This window comes from Sebastes umbrosus, chromosome 7 (assembly GCF_015220745.1).
Source record: "Sebastes umbrosus isolate fSebUmb1 chromosome 7, fSebUmb1.pri, whole genome shotgun sequence".
Classification (NCBI taxonomy): domain Eukaryota; kingdom Metazoa; phylum Chordata; class Actinopteri; order Perciformes; family Sebastidae; genus Sebastes; species Sebastes umbrosus.
The window spans coordinates 22,597,225-22,616,063 of NC_051275.1; the positions used below are offsets into that span (position 1 = coordinate 22,597,225).

General features: G+C 37.9%; 2 protein-coding genes across 3 annotated transcripts; one reads left to right on the forward strand and one right to left on the reverse strand.

The window, feature by feature from the left end:
- Positions 1–327: 327 nt before the first annotated feature.
- LOC119491629 (ion channel TACAN-like) lies at positions 328–7,207 on the reverse strand. Its single transcript, XM_037775781.1, has 12 exons — positions 5,680–7,207; positions 5,307–5,425; positions 4,950–5,066; positions 4,003–4,062; positions 3,799–3,894; positions 3,593–3,682; positions 3,183–3,248; positions 2,944–3,005; positions 2,764–2,856; positions 2,508–2,572; positions 1,353–1,421; positions 328–1,103 (listed from the first exon to the last, which is right to left on the reverse strand). Exons 1-12 carry the CDS (start codon positions 5,746–5,748, stop codon positions 990–992), a joined length of 1,020 nt encoding a protein of 339 aa, XP_037631709.1. The 5' UTR covers positions 5,749–7,207; the 3' UTR covers positions 328–989.
- A 280-nt stretch (positions 7,208–7,487) lies between these two features.
- On the forward strand, positions 7,488–18,337 carry gdpd1 (glycerophosphodiester phosphodiesterase domain containing 1). 2 transcript variants are annotated; one of them, XM_037775783.1, is made up of 11 exons: positions 7,488–7,753; positions 9,240–9,389; positions 9,615–9,657; positions 9,936–10,071; positions 11,013–11,058; positions 11,422–11,543; positions 11,750–11,839; positions 12,144–12,277; positions 14,564–14,623; positions 15,328–15,379; positions 15,864–18,337. In XM_037775783.1, exons 2-11 carry the CDS (start codon positions 9,254–9,256, stop codon positions 15,996–15,998), a joined length of 954 nt encoding a protein of 317 aa, XP_037631711.1. In that variant the 5' UTR covers positions 7,488–7,753; positions 9,240–9,253; the 3' UTR covers positions 15,999–18,337. The 2 variants fall into 2 exon arrangements, with proteins under 2 accessions (XP_037631711.1, XP_037631710.1); XM_037775782.1 differs by having other exon boundaries at positions 7,494–7,805.
- The last annotated feature ends 502 nt before the right edge of the window (positions 18,338–18,839 follow it).

The window sequence follows — 18,839 nt, forward strand, 5'->3', positions numbered from 1 at the left end:
TCTTTCCCCACAATTCACTCTATTCATAACAAATCCGACAGTCAGGTTATTGTAGATCATAGTAAGCACTTTTGTACATAATAAATCCAACAGGTAGCGGGGCTCTGCAGCGTGTCTCCCTGCTCTCTCCACCCGCAGCCAGAGAGAGCAGGGAGACACCGGCACCCGGTCGGTAACGAGGCTACAACGTGTCTCTCTGCAGAGCTCCGTCACTTCACAAGACACGGGAAACCTCTGTTGGTCTGGAGGAGCTGCAGCATTTATTTCTGCCCAAACGTCCACTGTACATTCACTAGATATTCTCAGAGCTACTAACTCTTCTGCAGTGTGGAGTGAGCGCGCGTGTAAAGTGTAAAGTAACAGCAAATGGAAATATTCAAGTAATGTTGTACAAGTACTTTAAAATTGTATTTAAATACAATACATGAGCGAATGTACTGTTGGTTATATCTTCAGTTATGTAGCCAGTTACAACACAGGGAGGAAAAAATTTGCCCAATGTAACATAATGAGAGTACTTCTTTAATCCCTGCAGGGAAACTCCGAATTTAAACGCTCATTTCAAAAAGGCTGCAAACAAACATATTCAGACACATGTATGCACAAGCACAAACTATGCAAAAAAAGCTTCACAGAGGCTAGTATAGTAAAAGGAAATTATTTATTGGAGAGAGCTTTTATTCATTGTTTGTCTTTTCCTATCATAGTCATTTTACTAATTACACAAAGATAAGAACATGGCGGTATTGTGGAGCATAATTCAACCTTTAATGGTGATTGATTAGACATGAAACCTTGCGTCTACGATACATGTTTTGTAATGATAGCCATGATTTATAATTATTTGATAGCATAATAACACAGCAGATAATATCAATGATGGCAATAATGATGATGTGAGCTTTAAATTTGGAGAGGAGCATGTGGGACAATATTTTTTCTAGACATGTTGTGTGTGTGTGTGTGATTTTTTATTATTATAGTATGTATCACAGACTCTTTGGTTTCTGATTCCTGCTCTTGACCTTGTGGCGGACCACAGCAACGGTGGTGAAGAAGTTTCCCATGAACAGAATGAGGAAGCAGAGACCGCACATCATGACCTGGCATCACGTGGAACATGGAGAACAAGACGTGAGTAAGCATAATAAATTCAATTCATCATCATTTTCTTAATATATGGAGGGTAATATAACACGAGGCTGTCAGTAGTATCTTTGAGAAAATGTGAACACACAGTTCTAGCCATGCAGATAAGAAGTGTTAATGCAGGGTAGATGATAGATGAATAGTTACTACACATCTTTAATGTTATAAAAGAAGAAACAGGGTGAAATAATGAAAGCACTGACCTGCCATTCTTTACAGTCCGGTAGCTGAGCCATTCTGAAGAGAGAGAGGCTGTTGAAGAGCTGCCAGAACTAGAAGATAAAACACGAGGATTTGTCATGTAAAAAGTGAATTATATAGTTTGCAGCTGTGCAAACAAAGACACGCTAAAGCTTAAAGGATCAGTGTGTAACGTTTCGGGGGATCTATTAGCAGAAATGGAATATAATATTCATAACAATGTCTTCATTAGTGTATAATCACCTGAAACTATGAATTGTGTTTTTGTTAGCTTTGAATGATCCCTCTGTATCTACATACGGAGCGGGTCCTCTTTACAGAGTCCACCGTGTCAGCCCGTTCTCATTCCCAGGGCTTCAAATACCAAGGCTTTTCACGCCAATCGGCATTCAATACCGCCGCACAAGGCACCGGGCGTTCCATTAACTACAATGTAAACCCATCCGCGGCAACAATAAACGCTCCGAGAAAGTGCGCCGGGAGTTTTGTGACTTAGTTTAAAGGGCTAAGACACACACTGGGCAGGTGGAAGAGAAGGTGGATAACGCTTTCATCCAGGAGATCGCTGTTCGTGTCTTGTGCGTCACGTTACAATCAGCTGTTGGTTCGTGTCCTGTATTCACAATGTTCAGTGTCATTTTCACTGTACAAAAGTAATAGTTTTAAGCCCGACCATGTATTTCTTTCCTAGACCTAACTATAGGGGTTTTGTTGCCTAATCCTAAAGTGACGCCAAGGGGCGTGACAAAGCGGCGGTATGTGACGAGTTGGGATGAGAACGTGTTGGCCATGTTACTCCCCCATGTTTCTATAGTAGCCCAGAACGGACAAACCAAACACTGACTCTCGAGAGGGCACTTTGTGTTTTTACGTTACCTGAAGGCCGCCGTAGTTCTCCGACACGCTTGTTAAACTGCGGTAACTTGAGCTGCAGAGTATAAAACCGTGGTACCGCCAGCCGCCGTCTGACCTCTGTTGCTCCTAAAGTAGTGTTATTATAGTAAGGATGGCCTCTGAGCGAGGCGAACGGCGTTACCACGGTTTTGCACTCGGGGGTTACATTGGAAAGGAAGTCTAAACCATGACAAAGCATGATTTTTAAGCAATAGTTAGAGGATGTTCTGTTGCGACATCTCAGCGTCACAGCCTGTACTCACATGACCAAAAAACAGGAATGGCAACAGAAACGTCAGCCCTTTCCACATCCACGACTGAAATCCCTCTGAAAAAAAAAAAAATAGCAGAGTTTAAATCTGGGTTTTTTTTGTATTTAACTTCCACTTCTGTTTATTAAAACAGTGACAAGGAGGAGCCCCAGACATAATGGAGCAAAATTGTCTCTCAAAACGTCACCAAAGTATTTGACGATATGCCTGGCTGAGTGTGTCCTTGGCGTGTCACAGTATATCTCACCCACGGTCAGATCCATGTTGTGTCTTTCTCCCAGGGCTCGCAGCCTGTACAGACATCCGCTCTGATAATAGCACTGCAGGCACTGAACAAAACCTGTGACAAAAGAAACACGGATCAGGCTTTGATTTGATTTAGTAAAAAGTTTGAACCATAAATGCATTTCAAGTATTTTGACCTTACTTTGATACAATGAGTAGGCAAGGAACTGGTTCCTGAATATCTTGTACAGGTTCCCGTCTGGCCTTATGGGTGAAAGTGAAAGGGAGGAAATGTTTATTTAATGGATTATGTTTCTCTAACAGAACAAAAAATAGGTGTGGGTAAGAATCACTGGCAAGCATTGTATGAATTACATTTTCTGAATGTGTTAAGATAGAGTGTCATTGTTCCTTAATCTGTTTTTATCGTCCTCTACTCACCATGTCAGCATTACACCGGACAAAAACGCTGAGACGTAGTGATGAAAAACCCACCAGCCTTTGATTCTATGATGCAAGATACATTTTATTAGATATTTAGATTGTATGTTTTTACACTTACTTGCTGAAAGAAGGATATTTGCTTGAGCAATAATGACTAATTAGGCAAGAATCTGGCGATAGGATACGTATCATGATACTGGAGTTACGGTTCAATATATTGAGAATCGAGACAGTATCACAAAACATAATATCACAATACTCAAGTGTATCAATATTTTCTTACACCCCCTTTTAATAATGTAAAAAAAGTGAAAGGTCAGAGAGCTACCAATGTATTTTATTTCTGAGATCATGACATTTATGTGTCATTATGTTTGGTAGGCTGGTTGGAAGGGTGGTGGGCTGACCTGGAGCCGTTGGCGATGAGGATACTTTCCCTGAGGGTTAATGTACAATAGTACCACACCAGCAGGAAGTTGGAGATTGCATCCAGAAATCTAAAGTCAGGGACATAAGACATTTAGACACACACACAGTACATGCAGTGTCCATGTAATAAACTGATTGTAGCTGATGAATGAAGATGGAGCAGCAGTGATGTGATGATGCTCACCTGTAGCCCACAAAGAAATAACAGATGAAGGAGAAGAGCAGCAGGAGGACTGTGAGGTACAGCTTGAACTTCTCGTATTCGTCTTTGTAGGCAAATCTGACAAAGATGTGACAAATGCAGGTCTCAATACACAGTACAAGGAAATAATATTCATTTAAAGTGCTAATTTCAGGTTGTGTGTTGGCTTTGATGGTTGTTGCTTACTTTGACTGCTTGCTGAGAAGAGTGACATTCACATTTCCAAGAACCAGACTGAGGTACAACCTGAAATATGAAACAATCATATTGTTTTTCTTATGTAACTTTAAGGTAATAAATGTAATTAAGGGGAGACAACCCAGGTGAATAGGGTAAAAGAAACAAACTAATACTGCAGATATCACCATGAAACATCGCCAGTTGATTACTGACATTAAGGCAATTCTTTTTTGTATTACAAGTTTTCTAAAAATGTGTCATGTTTAAATATGCAAATGAGGCATTAGCTAATGAAATTTCCAGAACAAAAATCTGAACAATGGGTGAAGCCAGGTTCAAAATTCTTGTTTCATTTTGTTGACATATGAGAGTCAAAGGTTTTTACAGAGGTGATTTGGGATATCTCTTTTTGTCACTCCATAAATCAGAAAATATTGTAGTTTGGTGTACGTAAGTGTTACTGAAATGGAGATTTCTGGCTCTGAGTTTGAGAAAAACTTCATTTTGAGAAAATGGCCTTTAAAGATATGGATGGTAAAATTCCATATAGTTTGCAAGATACTAGGGTTAACAATTTTAACTAATAGATATCACCATGAAACTTCCCCTGTTGATTACTTACATTAAGAATTTTTTTTTTTGTATTACAAGTTTTCTGAAATTGTATATTTAAATATGCAAATGAGGCATTATCTAATACTGACTTTTGGTGAATTTAGGAGAAATCTACAGACACAAATAGATAAAGTAGTAAAATAAACACCTAAATATGAATGTTGGATGTTTCCTTTCTACTAGTCTGAAAGAAGACATGTTATGGAAGCAAAATAGCCCAAAATTGATCAATGCACGAAAAACAATGTTTTTGCTTGGGGTGTCTTGCCTTAAACTGTTTTTATGTATTTCAATCAGAGCAATGGCATCAACTTGTGTTTTTAAATAGAAGTCATCACCCGTTTTTGTTGGGAAGGAAAGCTTCCATCTCAGAGAAAGCATTTGGTCGCGTCTTTATCTTCTCATTTATTGCATCCAAGGTCTTTGCATCTTCTTCTGAGGGTTCTCTGCTGCATCTGATTGATGATATAAGAGCATAAGATAGGTCTGTATCATTAACACAACGTGACATGTTTGTTTTATTGTGGTTGTTGAACTGAGAGGAGTCCACTTTGTTCATATCAGTAAGCCTTTCTTTCACCCTGTGTACATATATGTGTGTGTGTGCATGACCGGATGTACTGTGTCAATCTGTATGTGTTACTATGATAAGTATGTGTCCATGCAAATTTGTTTGTGTGTGTGTGTAAACTTACTTCTTCACTAGGTGGGACACATCCTTCAGCTTCATGCGCTGACTGGAAATGGAGGAGGAGCACTTTTTTTGTAGTTTGGAAATTTCATCCAGTTTCTCTAAGTACATTCTGTGTGTCTCCTGGATGAGGAGAGCATGGGGGTTAAATCGACAACTAAGGAAAATATAGATTACAAGGAATATGGTAGATTACAATCTGGAGCACAAGATATTTGACATGAAACTAAGTATTACTGACATACAGAATGACAGTTTTACAAGTTTAAAAAAACAAAACCATTTCATCATGTGGTTTGAGTAACACAACAGCAAGCAAACAGCATGTTAATCATGATTTATCTGTCATTGTCGGCTGATTTTGGTCCGTTTCTTACCTGAAGTTGTTTATACTCTCCTTCCAGACATTTCCACTCCTCCAGAACGACTCTTAAACCTTGAGACATTTTGTGAACACTTTATCTTTCACTGACAGCAGACACAGACCCACTGAAAGTAATACCCAGTAGAGCTCTATAATTGTTTAACCACCAAGAAATGACTTGCACATAATGCTATGTTGAAGAGTTTGTCTTCAGGGTGTGAATCTGGACGGTTTATTGCATAAAGTGAACTTTGACTGGATTTTGAAATGGACATTGTTCTCTGGTTATCACATTGTTCAGTTATCAATCACAGAGCCAAAGACGATAGGTTATTATTGTTGACTATATTATACACAATGCAAAGAGAGGTCTATATATATATTTTTTTTTACATTTGCTATGGTTCAACCAGCTCCCTGTTAGCTACACTGTGCTTTTGTGCATATTTTATCTTTCAGCATATTTAGTTTGTCACTTACACAGCTGCACATTAGCAACATCTGGTGGATGAAAGGATTAAATCAGTGATAAACTCACTTTACCATAGAGACTGATGTCGAGGGGAAATGTTTTGTTTGTTGTAATTTGATAGCACAAATGACAAATTGGCGGAAACAATAATATATTTTTTTAATTACGACATTTAAATAGTTTGATAAGAAAATGCCATGTGTTCTTTTTAATTGTAAAACCTGCACATATAATAAGACTGTACTGTCCTAGCACTGTACAATTCCCCTATAATTAAACATGTACAAATTAAAATACTCAAAAAATACATTTTCTGGCCTAAGTAACACTGTATGTTGTGACATTTAATAATAAGTTGATGCATTTATGATTTGTGTGACGTTTTGTAAGATAGATAGATAGATAGATAAATAGATAATAGATATATAGAGTCAAATAAATCACAAAGGATATGACACTCAAGAGGTAGGGTAGATAAGAAATTTCAAAAACCTGAATATCTAAAATTTTTGAAATCTTAGATTTAAATTTAGGCTAGAAACTAAACAAAAACAAAAAGAGAACACTACATACAGCATATATAATGATAGTGCCCTGTTGCTGACCATGGTTAGTGCAAGTCAAGTACTGTAGCCTACATTGTCTTCTATTGGTAGGCAAACTGCTAAATTTGAGTTGTATACATGTGTTTTGAGGATAACTATAGCCTATACTGAATCTATATCTACACAGGTTTAGGTACAGGTAGGCTATATGCCGCAAGTACATGTGTGTAACATATGAGCCATTTTTCTATATCTAATCTTGAGGAAAGTGTCATTTCAACTATATTTTCTATTGTTGGACTGACAAATTAACAAATAAAAAGTGTCAACTAATTTTTTTTTTCAATATTATATTTATATATATTTTTTTGTTCATTTTGAAACAACAGAGCAAACATTCACAATAGTAACATTCTCGGTATCAAGAAACCTAACAAACCTAATATTAATATAAAATAAGCCAGTATAGATACAGGAAAAACATATTATATACAAAAAATAGATAAATAAGTAAAAAGAATATACACAAGTAAAAAAAATAAAATTAAAAACAATAAAATTAAATAAAATCTATTTATATATACATATATATATACATATATACACACATACACATATACGCACACGCAGTATGTACACATACAAAAACACATATACATATAATCAATTAAAAGAAATCTGTGCACAATTCAGTCATCATCCTATTCTGTGTCTTTTATTTTTTCAATGTCAAAATACTACTGTTGCTATATACTTCTGCTGACCTGTGATGCATCATCACATCTACCAGTTTAAGAAAAACTAACTTTTTTTTGGAAAAAAATAAATGTGGCTTTTATTCTGGAATATTCGAGCGGAAGTGAGGGAGAGCTCAGTTTCGCGCATGCGCATTGAGCTGACAGCGGCCGGTGAGTGTTGTGACCAGAGAGAGTCAGCTGTGTGTCTGCGCGTGTGTGTTTGTGGTGCAGAGGAGAGGAGAGGTCAGATTCATCTGTATATCTTCATACTAACTAAGTAGCTTTGCTGCACAGCTTCCTGGACACCAACTAACTCCTACTGGGACTATAGAGGTTAGTCAACACAAAGAAAGAAGGACAGAAAAACAACTCTTTGATGACAAAGGTAAGATTTCATCTTGAGAGTCTGATCCCAGCTAGGCTAACGTTAGCCTAATGAGCTAATACCCAATATCATCTATTAGCTGGTTATTAACGTTATTGCAACTGTGTTGTTAATGAGAAAGGATGTCCTTAATGTTGTCTAGTTAATATATTATCTAAATGTAAACAGATGAAACATAAAATAAGATGAGAGATAAAATAATAACAATAATAATGATAATAATAACAATAATAACAATAATAATGATAATAATAACAATATAATAATAACAATAATAACAATAATAATAAATAATAATAATAATAAAAGATAAAATTTAAAATCTTAAATATTTTGAGCAGATGAAATGTGATGTCTGTGGCTTTCTGTCCCTTGTGATGGCTGGATTAGTTACTCTTTAGTGAGCATAATTGTGTAATTGTATTAATTATTATTAATCAAATAGCCTAAATTTGTGACAGAAATCTAATATTTGAAAGGCACAAACTAGTCATGTAACTCACACAGAGCTTATATGCTTGGTTGACACAAATAATTGACTGGAATTTTGATAATGGGTAAATAATTTTCCATAGTTTTTAATGTATGAATTATTCTGGGTACAGCTCCTCACTTGCAAAGATGTAATTATTCATTTATATCAATATAAATGTAATACTTTGGGGGTTTTGGCTGTCAGGTAAGAACCTTAAAATATTTTAAAAGAGGCTTAAGTCCTATATAAATACTGTGAAAGTATCGAAACACTCAATTTGTCAACAAGTGACAAATATACAATATTTAGACCCTTTACGCAGTTTTAAACATAAACATTCTAAATGTGTCCCAGTTTATTACTGGTTGCAGTGTACTTGAATGACATCAGCTGACAGGAAGTACACATGGATCCAAGCTGTTGCCTAGCAACGCAATCCGGTTTCAATTCCGTCGCTATTCCGTCAAATGCACTAAAACGGAGCGTTTCAGACAGAGGGTAAATACAGGCATATTCAGGCCGACGGTATGAGTAAAATAAAGTTTTTTTTGAACATTACAGCATGTAAACATGTTCTAGTAGAAACACAAAATACAAGTATGAACCTGAAAATGAGCATGATATGGGACCTTTAAGACTTCACTTTGGCCATTTCTCATTTTTGGTATTTTATTTAGTGATTAATTAATTGGAAAAAGTGAGTCTATTGAAATCCTGCAGCCCTGAACAATTTGCCTCACTGACACTGTTGTGAGCTGAAATGAAATGAGTGCATACATGAAGATTTTGTAAACTACTTGTGTGTTATCTGATCTGTATGTTTCTATGGGTTGCTACGTGTATATCTGTATGTTTCTGTGTACTGGCTGTGGAAACAAATATCCCGTTTGGGACAAATAAATCTAACTGCTTCACTGTAAATATCGCCTTTGAGTGTGTTGTGTTTTTTTTCTTTCCAGCCCACTGATAGGAGATGTGTGCTGCTGTGTATGTCCTGTCGACGGTAACGGGCTACGTGCTCACCTCTGCCCTGCTGATGAAATGCCCGAATCTTTTGCACCGAAAGAAGCGAGAGACTTTTCTCAGCAGGCACATTTCCCACCGTGGAGGTGAGTCTGGGTGACACTCACTCAAGTAAAAGGGTGCATGATAATTTACACAGAATTTGCAACTTTTTTTTATATTTATAGATTTATTTGCATGGTTTTGGTTATATTGCACTGTATTTATTACTGTGCTGCCATCAGACGAACAGCCGAGGGCAATGTACCAGCTGTGGGTCCCACCCACAGTAAACCAAATATAAAGAAAACACTTATCTTTTTTTATTGCAGGAGCAGGTGAAAACCTGGAAAACACCATGGCAGCTTTCAAGCAGTGAGTAGAAACTTTAGTCACAATGACAAAGCTCTTTCTTTGATCTTTGTGTGTAGGTGTGAAACATATCTGGTGCTTGTTCATGTGATTGTGGCCAGTTTGTGTCATCTGAGCTTTGTTTGAGACCACACTGTCTGTCTTTGCACGTACATCCACACTCGAGTCAAAGCCTCAGATGATATACTGCTGTGGTTGAATGTGAGTGTGATAAAGGTCAATGACATCTCCCAAGGTATAGTGATAAATACAATATGTGTACTGTCTGTGGGTCCGCGCAGCGCTGTGGATCTTGGTACAGACATGCTGGAGTTGGACTGTCACCTGACGAAAGACGAACAGGTAGTGGTGTCACATGATGCCAGCTTGCAGAGGGCCTCTGGCATCAACGCCCACATCTGCAACATGTCCTACGCTGTGAGTTACTGCTCTGCATTATCATCCCATTTCTATAGGCTATCTGTCAGGGAAGTAACTACCCCTTTACTGATTTTCCAATCTCCCTTCTATGAATTGTTTGGCTGTCCCTTTTCCTTTTCTAGGCAACCTAAAAAAAAGGATAATGTTAATGATAATTTAAGTCAGGCAGATGCTATTAGCACCCAGGTATCTGTTTCTCTATGAGCCCCTTTTAACATGTAAAAGAGAACAGAAGCCAAGAGGTCCACAAATGTTTGAGATAACTCAAAACAACGTTGTTTGTGTAAACACTTCTGTAAATGAGGTAACAGCATTGATGGATCATGTGCTTCGATCTGGTGAGGTCCACACCAAGTCACCTGACAGGTCACATGATGAACTTTTGCCTGATTAAAGCAAATCAAATCCAAAAGAAATTCTTGCTGAGTCAGTGGATTAATTGCTGCTCACTAAGGACAAGGTTAGCACGGGTCACCATGGTTACACGTCTCCAACCGGCAAGGAGGCTCTCAGGAAGTGACGACATAAATTACCGCTCAGTGCGTCTGAAAAGATACATACTACTGTTTGTTCACACTAAAGTATGTTGAACGATAGTACACCTATTATGTAGTATGCAGTGCATAGTATGTGATTTTAGATGCAGCCTGGGTCTTTTGAGAAGCCTTAAATTATTTGACACCAAATTGATATTTTTGTAACTGAAGATTGGGTTCACAGTTTCACTGCTATTTGGCCGTGTAGTACAAAGAAGCACAGAGTACTTTACATTAATCTTGCTTTGCCTTGCCCTTGCCTTCCTGTCTCTTTTCTATGAATGTGAACACCCTTAATCACACTCATCACTCCACCTCTGATCCCGACCTGACCTTACAGGGTTGGACTATAATGCTGTATTTCTTGTTTGTTCACCACTGACTGACGTGTGCTCTTTACAGGAACTCCCTCCGTACCTCTGCAAGCTGGGTGTGACTTTTCAGAGAGGTGAGCATCGCATTGCCAAGAATTAAGTTATTACTACAAAGCTAACACCACCCACATACAGATACGTATCACCAACTTCAGTAGTCAGTTTGTTCCGTTTGAGATATCCGTGATGCGTGTTTGTATATAGGAACAAATATTGTGTTAATTCAAACTTTGTCAATTCATTAGTACAATGGATCAATTCATCTGCAACACCCCTTTAAAATTACAATTACTTTTGACAGATAATGTATTTTTATTTCACATGCTGTTGGCCGCAGTTGAAATGATGAATACACGTGGGTCAATGTGTCCCCACCCGCCATGTTGAGTATAATTTGAAGCTGACTGTGTTTTCGACTTGTCCTTGTCGTTGTGCAGAGTGTTTCTGCGAGGGGGGAGAAGACAAACGCATCCCTCTGCTCACGGACGTTTTTGATGCATTTCCCAATACCCCTGTCAACATTGACATCAAGGTCAACGATGACACGCTCATCAAGAAGGTGGGTGTGTCTCCTATTTTTGCTTTTGCTTCTTTAACCCTATTATCTCAGTTTTTCTCTCTCTTTCTTTGTTTGCCAATTTTCCATGTCATGTTTCTATTGACAGATTTTTAGCTGTATTTGTTTGTCCTTAAATAAGAAGTAATACAATAATTGTATATCAAAAGGTGTACATAAACAGGCTGACACTGAAACTGACTTTGCAGGTCTCTGAAATGGTTGTTAAGTACGACAGAGAGCATCTGACGGTCTGGGGCAACGCCAGCAACCAGATTGTAAAGAAGTGTTACAAAGAGGTACATTTACATGAAATGCAAAGTTCACTTTACCTTCAGTCCAGTCAAATTCAGGGAGTCAATCTCCCTTAAAACAAACACTTTCTACCAGTAAGTGATATTATTATCTTCATCTATTAGGCCTTATATTGGCATGGATAGTGTGCCACAGAAAGCAGGAACTGTGCTCTTTACAATACAACTACTAAATCTGTCTTATACTGTAGGTTTTGCACTGTTGAGTAAATTTCAGACGTCACTTATCACCAGTAGTGACTGAATTTCAGGGAATTGACAATGAATCCTGGTTATTTGTGTTTTGCAGAACCCGCGTATTCCAGTGTTGTTCAGCTTTCCCAAAGTGTTGCAGCTGATCGGCCTCTTCTACACCGGCCTCCTGCCTTTCGTTCCCCTCAAAGAGCAGTTTCTAGAGATCCCCATGCCCTCTATTATCACAAAGTAGGTATACACACATACAAATACAAATAGCAATTAAATTAAAAAAGAGATTCACTTATAGGAGAGGTCAGCATGCCTCGACCTTCAGTAACACTGTACTGGTTGTTGTACAACACAACATAGATACAATTCCTCTACAGTTCTAGTTTGTCAGTAAGATACAGAACAGTATAGACCATTTCATCGGAATTGCATTGCTAGGCAACAGCTTGGGTCCATGTTTACTTCCTGTCAGCTTATGTCATTGGCTGCATCCAAAATCGCATACTATGCGCTACATACTCAGGTATACTTTTGTGTGCATAAATACTCGTATGTATCTGTTTGGACGCAAAGGGCAGTAATTTATGTCGTCACTTCCTGAGAGCCTCCTTGCCGGTTGGAGACGTGTAACCATGGTGACCCGTGCTAACCTCGTGACCAAAACAATGATTTGTGAGAATGAAAGTCTTAATTTAAAAAATATATTACGCCTAGCAAAGTGAAATACTTACACTTACACTTGTAACGTTATTGATGTTGCAGAGCTGTCCGTCAAACGTCTGTTATGAACATTGTCGTTACTACCGCAGTGCATTGTGGGATATTTATGCCGCCGTAGTGTCCAGCGTTGCATTCTGTAATATTTCACCGGAAATAGTATGCAATTTGTGTACTATTGGTTCCATACTAAGGTTTCAGACATACTAAAATATCTCACATACTAACCCTAACCCTAATCTATAATTCTGCCCCAAACTCTAAAGCATGATCAAACCTGCTGTTTAATTGACAGTGCTGGCCAAAGTGCTTTAAGCAAAACAAAATCCATAAAAAGGTTAAATTGACATTTGAAACACTTTTACTTTTATCAATTTTACTAACGCTTTTACCTGCAGCTCATTAAAGATGCTAAATGCAAGATTGGGAGCATTACTATTGCCTCCACACAACTCTCAACGTGGCGACGGCTGAGCCGGCAACTCGTAGCTAACATCGCTAACAGTGAAAACAAAGGAAACACTAACAGAGGTAACAGTGTTAAGCTTCGATTATGCTTGCGCGAGACACCGTGGCGCGGGCCTCCGTAGATGGCGCACGCACTACGAGCATGCACAGAGGCATTTATGCTCAGCACGTTGTTCGTTGCAATATGCTCCGAAACGCCAGGAGGCGTGCAGACAAAATATTCCTTGGATAAGCAAGAAATCAACAGGTGTCACCGGAAATGAAAGTAGGCTGCCTGGCAACAGTAGTAAACACTAAACTCCGACTTACGTACCACCAAACATTGCATTTCGCTTACCTCCAAGTCTCAATTGCTTTCTGTCTCTCGGTGCTTCCCCTCATTATGGACCCTGGAAACAGCTGTTTGACAAAAAATGTTAGCACAAGGTCTATACTGGGACATTCCCTGACCTTTCAGCCACATCTTGTAGCCTTCATCAGCAGATAGACACATCATCACATCAGACACCAGGGGCAAACCTTGAACAGAGACAGGGGGGTTCATGCTAAGCTGTATGAGCCAACTCTATCTGCTGATGAAGGCCAAGAGATTTGGCTGAAAGCTCTGAAAACATTCCAGTTAGTGGACCTTGCACTTGTTTGTATGGAATCATTAATTATTTCCTACTTGATATAGATTTCTAAAAGTTACTCACTTACTTTACTGTGTTTTCTTTGATTAAATGTACTTTGAATGTTTGTTTTTTAAACACTGCTAGCGGTCCCTGGTTGTGTCCTTTCTGTCTCTGTGATCTAGGCCACAATGCCGTTTGTCACTCACTAATGAAGTAATTAAAACAATAAAAAACATGCACACCCTTTGCCTATGTGAGTTAGTGGATCATAAGGATCAAAGTCATAGAGCAGATTATACATGCCGGACATTCATTAAGGATTAAGTGATTTCCTTTAAGGCCACTAAAGTATTTATGTTGCACTAAAAAAAGTTGCATTCATACAAATCTCCCCCCTCAAACACTCTTACAGCTTTACTGTACATACATGTATCATCAATCTGTTCTGTATAATGTGCTCGACAAGTTATTGTGGGATTAAGAGTTGTTGTGTGCATGTGCACGTCTACTTTAGTTAATGATTTCCTTAATTTCCTAGAATGTATTTCAGCTTCTGTGGGCTGTATTTGACCAGTGAAAATTTAGCTGTATATAGATCATTTTGCACCTCAAATAACCTGTACTGCAAAAGTGAAAGAGCATTGATTGAATATAACAATTTCCTTCCACCTACGAGAAGTCTGACTGTGCTTTCTGACACTTTTTTTTCTGTGTGATTTTTCAGACTAAGAGATCCCAGCAGATTAACTAGGAGTCAGCGATTGATCGCCTGGCTTGCAGACACGTAAGTCACTAATTTGTCTGAATATCTGAAATCTGTCTGTCTTCTTTATTTTAATGTCAGAGTGGCTGAAACCTGTGAGAGTTTGTAACTCACTACTTTAAATCTGTATACCTATATCTGGGCTTTTTCATTCTCATTCATTGTATCTGTTTTTTATTTGTAACTACTATTATATATTTCTCTCTTCTGAACAATTTTTATTTGTGTTTTTGAGAAGTGATGATACTTTATGGAGTCAGATCCGTCTCAAAAACCCACACACGAATGAAAATTGCAAATACTTTTAAATACATATATTTGTGGATTTATATTACATGTATTTAAAACAAGAAATATTTGTGCGTGTGTCAGATGTATATTTGTGAACCTTATTTATTTTATATTTGGATGTTTCTGCATTTATATACAGCGATAACTGTTTTTGTGTGCATTGAAAAATATTTTTGTGGAGAGAGTCATTTATATACAAATCACAAAATACATTTGTGAATCCTTCTGTGTGCATTCATTAATACTGAGACTGATCTGACTCCATAATACTTTGTTGAACTAGGAAGAATTCTGATAACAAAATAATACACACATACGTTACCGTGTGACCACGATTAATGCAAAACCTTTACAGTTGTGCAACTACACATCTCTCTAGCTTTGCTATACTTGCAGTTTCTTCCTGCAGATGAGTATTTCTTTTTCTCTTGCAGTTTGCTGATGAGGAAAGCTCTGTTTCAGCATTTAACTGCCAGGGGGATACAGGTAAAGCTGCTGTTATGTAGCTTCTATAGTAGTCCTCATAAAAGAGAAAAACCTTCGGATAAATACGTAGACGTTAAGTCAATTTATCATACTGTTTCTTTCATTTTTACTTGAGCTCCAGACCTTTTTGCTAACGTTATAGGAGGCTGTTTTTGTAAAGCGTATCCAGTGTTGACATAGTTAAGAGCAACTAGGGACGTATACAGATTTTTGTAAAGATTAAGTCACTTTCCCTGTATTGTCTTTACTTCCAGGAATGACTGAACAACTTTCCATAGTATAAATTGAGCCTGTCTGCATGCTGAGAGTGTTTGGTGTAGTGGTTTCAGTGTTATGCTCGTAGTTAAGAGCAGTTACTGGGAAACGTTCCCGGTTCCTGCAGGTTTAAAAATAGGCTAGAGTGGCTGCTAACAGTGCTGTTAGAGTACAGAAGCATTCTCTATCTTTGTCTGACTCCCTCCGCTGTGTGATGTGTGATTTGAAGGTGTACGTCTGGGTGCTGAACGACGAGGAGGACTTCCAGAGGGCATTTGATTTGGGAGCCACAGGAGTTATGACAGATTTTCCCACCAAGCTTAAAGACTTCTTGGACAGGAATGGCCTTTCTAAGCCCGAGTGACCCGCCAAACTCTACCTCACCTTTCAACCTGACTCACCTGCCAAACCAGCACCCTGCCCCAAAGTGCACCCAGTTTTACCGCATGCATTCCAGCAGAACTCCTCTCACACTGTGTTTGAGAGGAGTGTTTGAGGAACCAGTTGTTGTACTGGTAACACAAACCTCTATATTTTCAATCACGTAAAATACTCTTAAAAGACACACACCGCATCTGCTATATATTATGATCTCCTTTGAGTTGTGTTCTTTACAGGTTCTTTGTTCCCTCGTTAGATACCCGCGTACACACACACACAACAGTGTGAGATTTTACACACGGTATCACACTGCTATTTATAACCACACAATCTTTTTAAAGGTGCTAAATCTAAAATTCTATGATTGAGAGATTGCCTCCATATGGCTCTCAGCATGGCGATGGCTAAGCTGGCGGCAAGCAGCTAACGGTACTAACATTACAAACAGTGAACAGCAACGGCAACAGAGGGTGGGCGCTGCGCTTCAGTGGCAACGCCATGGGTCGGTACTAAGCCCGCAGGAAGTGCACTGGTCTTTGGAGCCAACTTTCATAGTGGCGAAAGGCGTTAAAGGAAAAGCTGCTGCGTTTGCTCTATGGGCTCCATCGATGCAGAAGCAGTGCATAAGATCTGGGTACTTTTATAACTGGCAGTTGACCACTTTGGCTTCATGCGCCACTGAGCAACCTTCATAGGAATGAATGGGATCCCGCTGTATCCAGTTCACTTTATACATCCACGGTCGGGGCAGCGTTACCAGTGGGACACACGCACCGAGATTCACTTGCACTAACATACACGCGCGGCCGGCCCGGCTACGTAAACAAAGCACAGAGAAGCTTGGATTACAACACACAAAGAGGGCAGTCTTTACTCCTCTACATCTTTACATAGAAAATAGTTGTTTGCTGCTATATTAATGCTCTGAATTTGAATTTAGCACCTTTAACTATATCTATAAAATGGGACAAAATAGCCATTTAAATTTAGTATTTGCAAGTCTCAGCCACATTGAATTTCATTACAAATTAATGGCTTTTGACTTGAATTTTTTTTTTTTTAAGTTTTACAGATGTAATGGCATTATTTTAGCATTTTTTGTAATTCTTTCAAGTAAATGACAATTTGCAGTATTACTGCATTATGTTCTAAGTATTGTGCTAGTTAAAGCACCAGCAGATGAAGTTTGATTTTAATTTACCGGCAGCTTTACAATGATTCAAGGTCCGATTTCTTTCACTTAGCACATGCAATAATACACTAATCTAAGTTGTGAGATATTTCCTATCTGTGCCAGATGCAGTCAAAAAAATTCTACTTCTCATAAATAACAGAGACAACTCCTCGGCTACATCGAGTTTCAGATTGTCAGTACTGAGGTGGGTCGTGCCACTGCTCCGTATTTACAATTCAAAGGCACATTCAATGGAATTGTGGATTGTTTTTATATATTGTTTTTTAAAGTCAGTGTGTTGTGTGTTTATGTATAATTGGTCTCTAGCTTTTCCTCTGAAACTGAGTTTGTCCATTAATGAATCTGAGTGAGAGATTTTGCACAAAATAATAACAAACTTGTTTGTTTTAGTAATGAGTCGTACCTTTTTCACCTGTGTTAATGTAATCATAAACAGAATTGAACTTGATATTTAAGAAATATGAACAATTTTAATGTATGGGCAATTATAAGTGTGTTGGAAATGCAGTAGAAGCACTGATAAATGTTGATTGATTGCTTCATTGCAGTCACTTGAAATTGAAATATATTAAAGACCGCTGCTTTTTTAGCAATCCCTCACTGTGGGTGTCACAAAGTGTAAAAGATTATTAGGATTATTTCACCACTGACTGTAATCCAAACTTGTGACCACACAGTGAGGGTCGGTAATTAATGTAGTACTAGTTGAATGTACTGTATATTGTTTGGTATTTTACTGTCAAAACAGTATTCTTTAGTTTGTTGTTGGGCATTTTGTATTAGTGCTGTGACTGAATGGATGGAGTGAAATCTGCAGTTTTGTCTGATGATATCTTGTTTTCTCTGTACATCCAAAAATCATTATTGTGATCTACCAATCATAGTACAGATACATTAATGAATTATTGAGTATTTTTGATTACATTACCTGTGCTGTTGATTGTTTTGCATGCCTAAATGAATATTTGTGTAGTGATTGAATATGCTGTGACTTTGACAGAGCCAGTTTGTGGGACCCTATCAAAATGCCTTATCCCACATGAAGTATGCCATTTGATTTGATGAGAAATTATTGAAAAAATAAAATTTTATCAATCAATAAACACTAAAAAAATATTGAAATACAAGCGGTGTGTGTATATGAGATAGATAGATAGTAACTTTATTGATCCAGAGGGAAATTCAAGTTTCCAGCATCACAGTTCCATAGTGCAAAACATGTTCGTAAAAAGGAAGTAAAAAAGTTAGTAGTAAAAAGTACAAAAAAATATAGCAGATATAAAAATACACGGAGATGAAGAAAACTGTTGAAACTGAATATAGTGCAGTGTAGCAACTGTGATACAGGACTATTAAAAATGTGAATATAGTGCAAAAAGTGATATAGTGCTGAATAATAAATAATAAAATATAGGAGATATACAGTAGAGACCAGGGGATTAAGAAATGTCAAATATGGAATATAATGTGGGATGAGAACTGAGGTAAATTTTCTTTTTTTTAAATAGACTAAAGTGCAGAATAAAGCTGTGCATTATTGGTATAATACAGTAAAAAACAGTCTATAAATGTGCAGAGTAGAGCTGTTGGTGGTGTGCAGAATTAAAAAAGTAGCTTAGTCTATGAAAG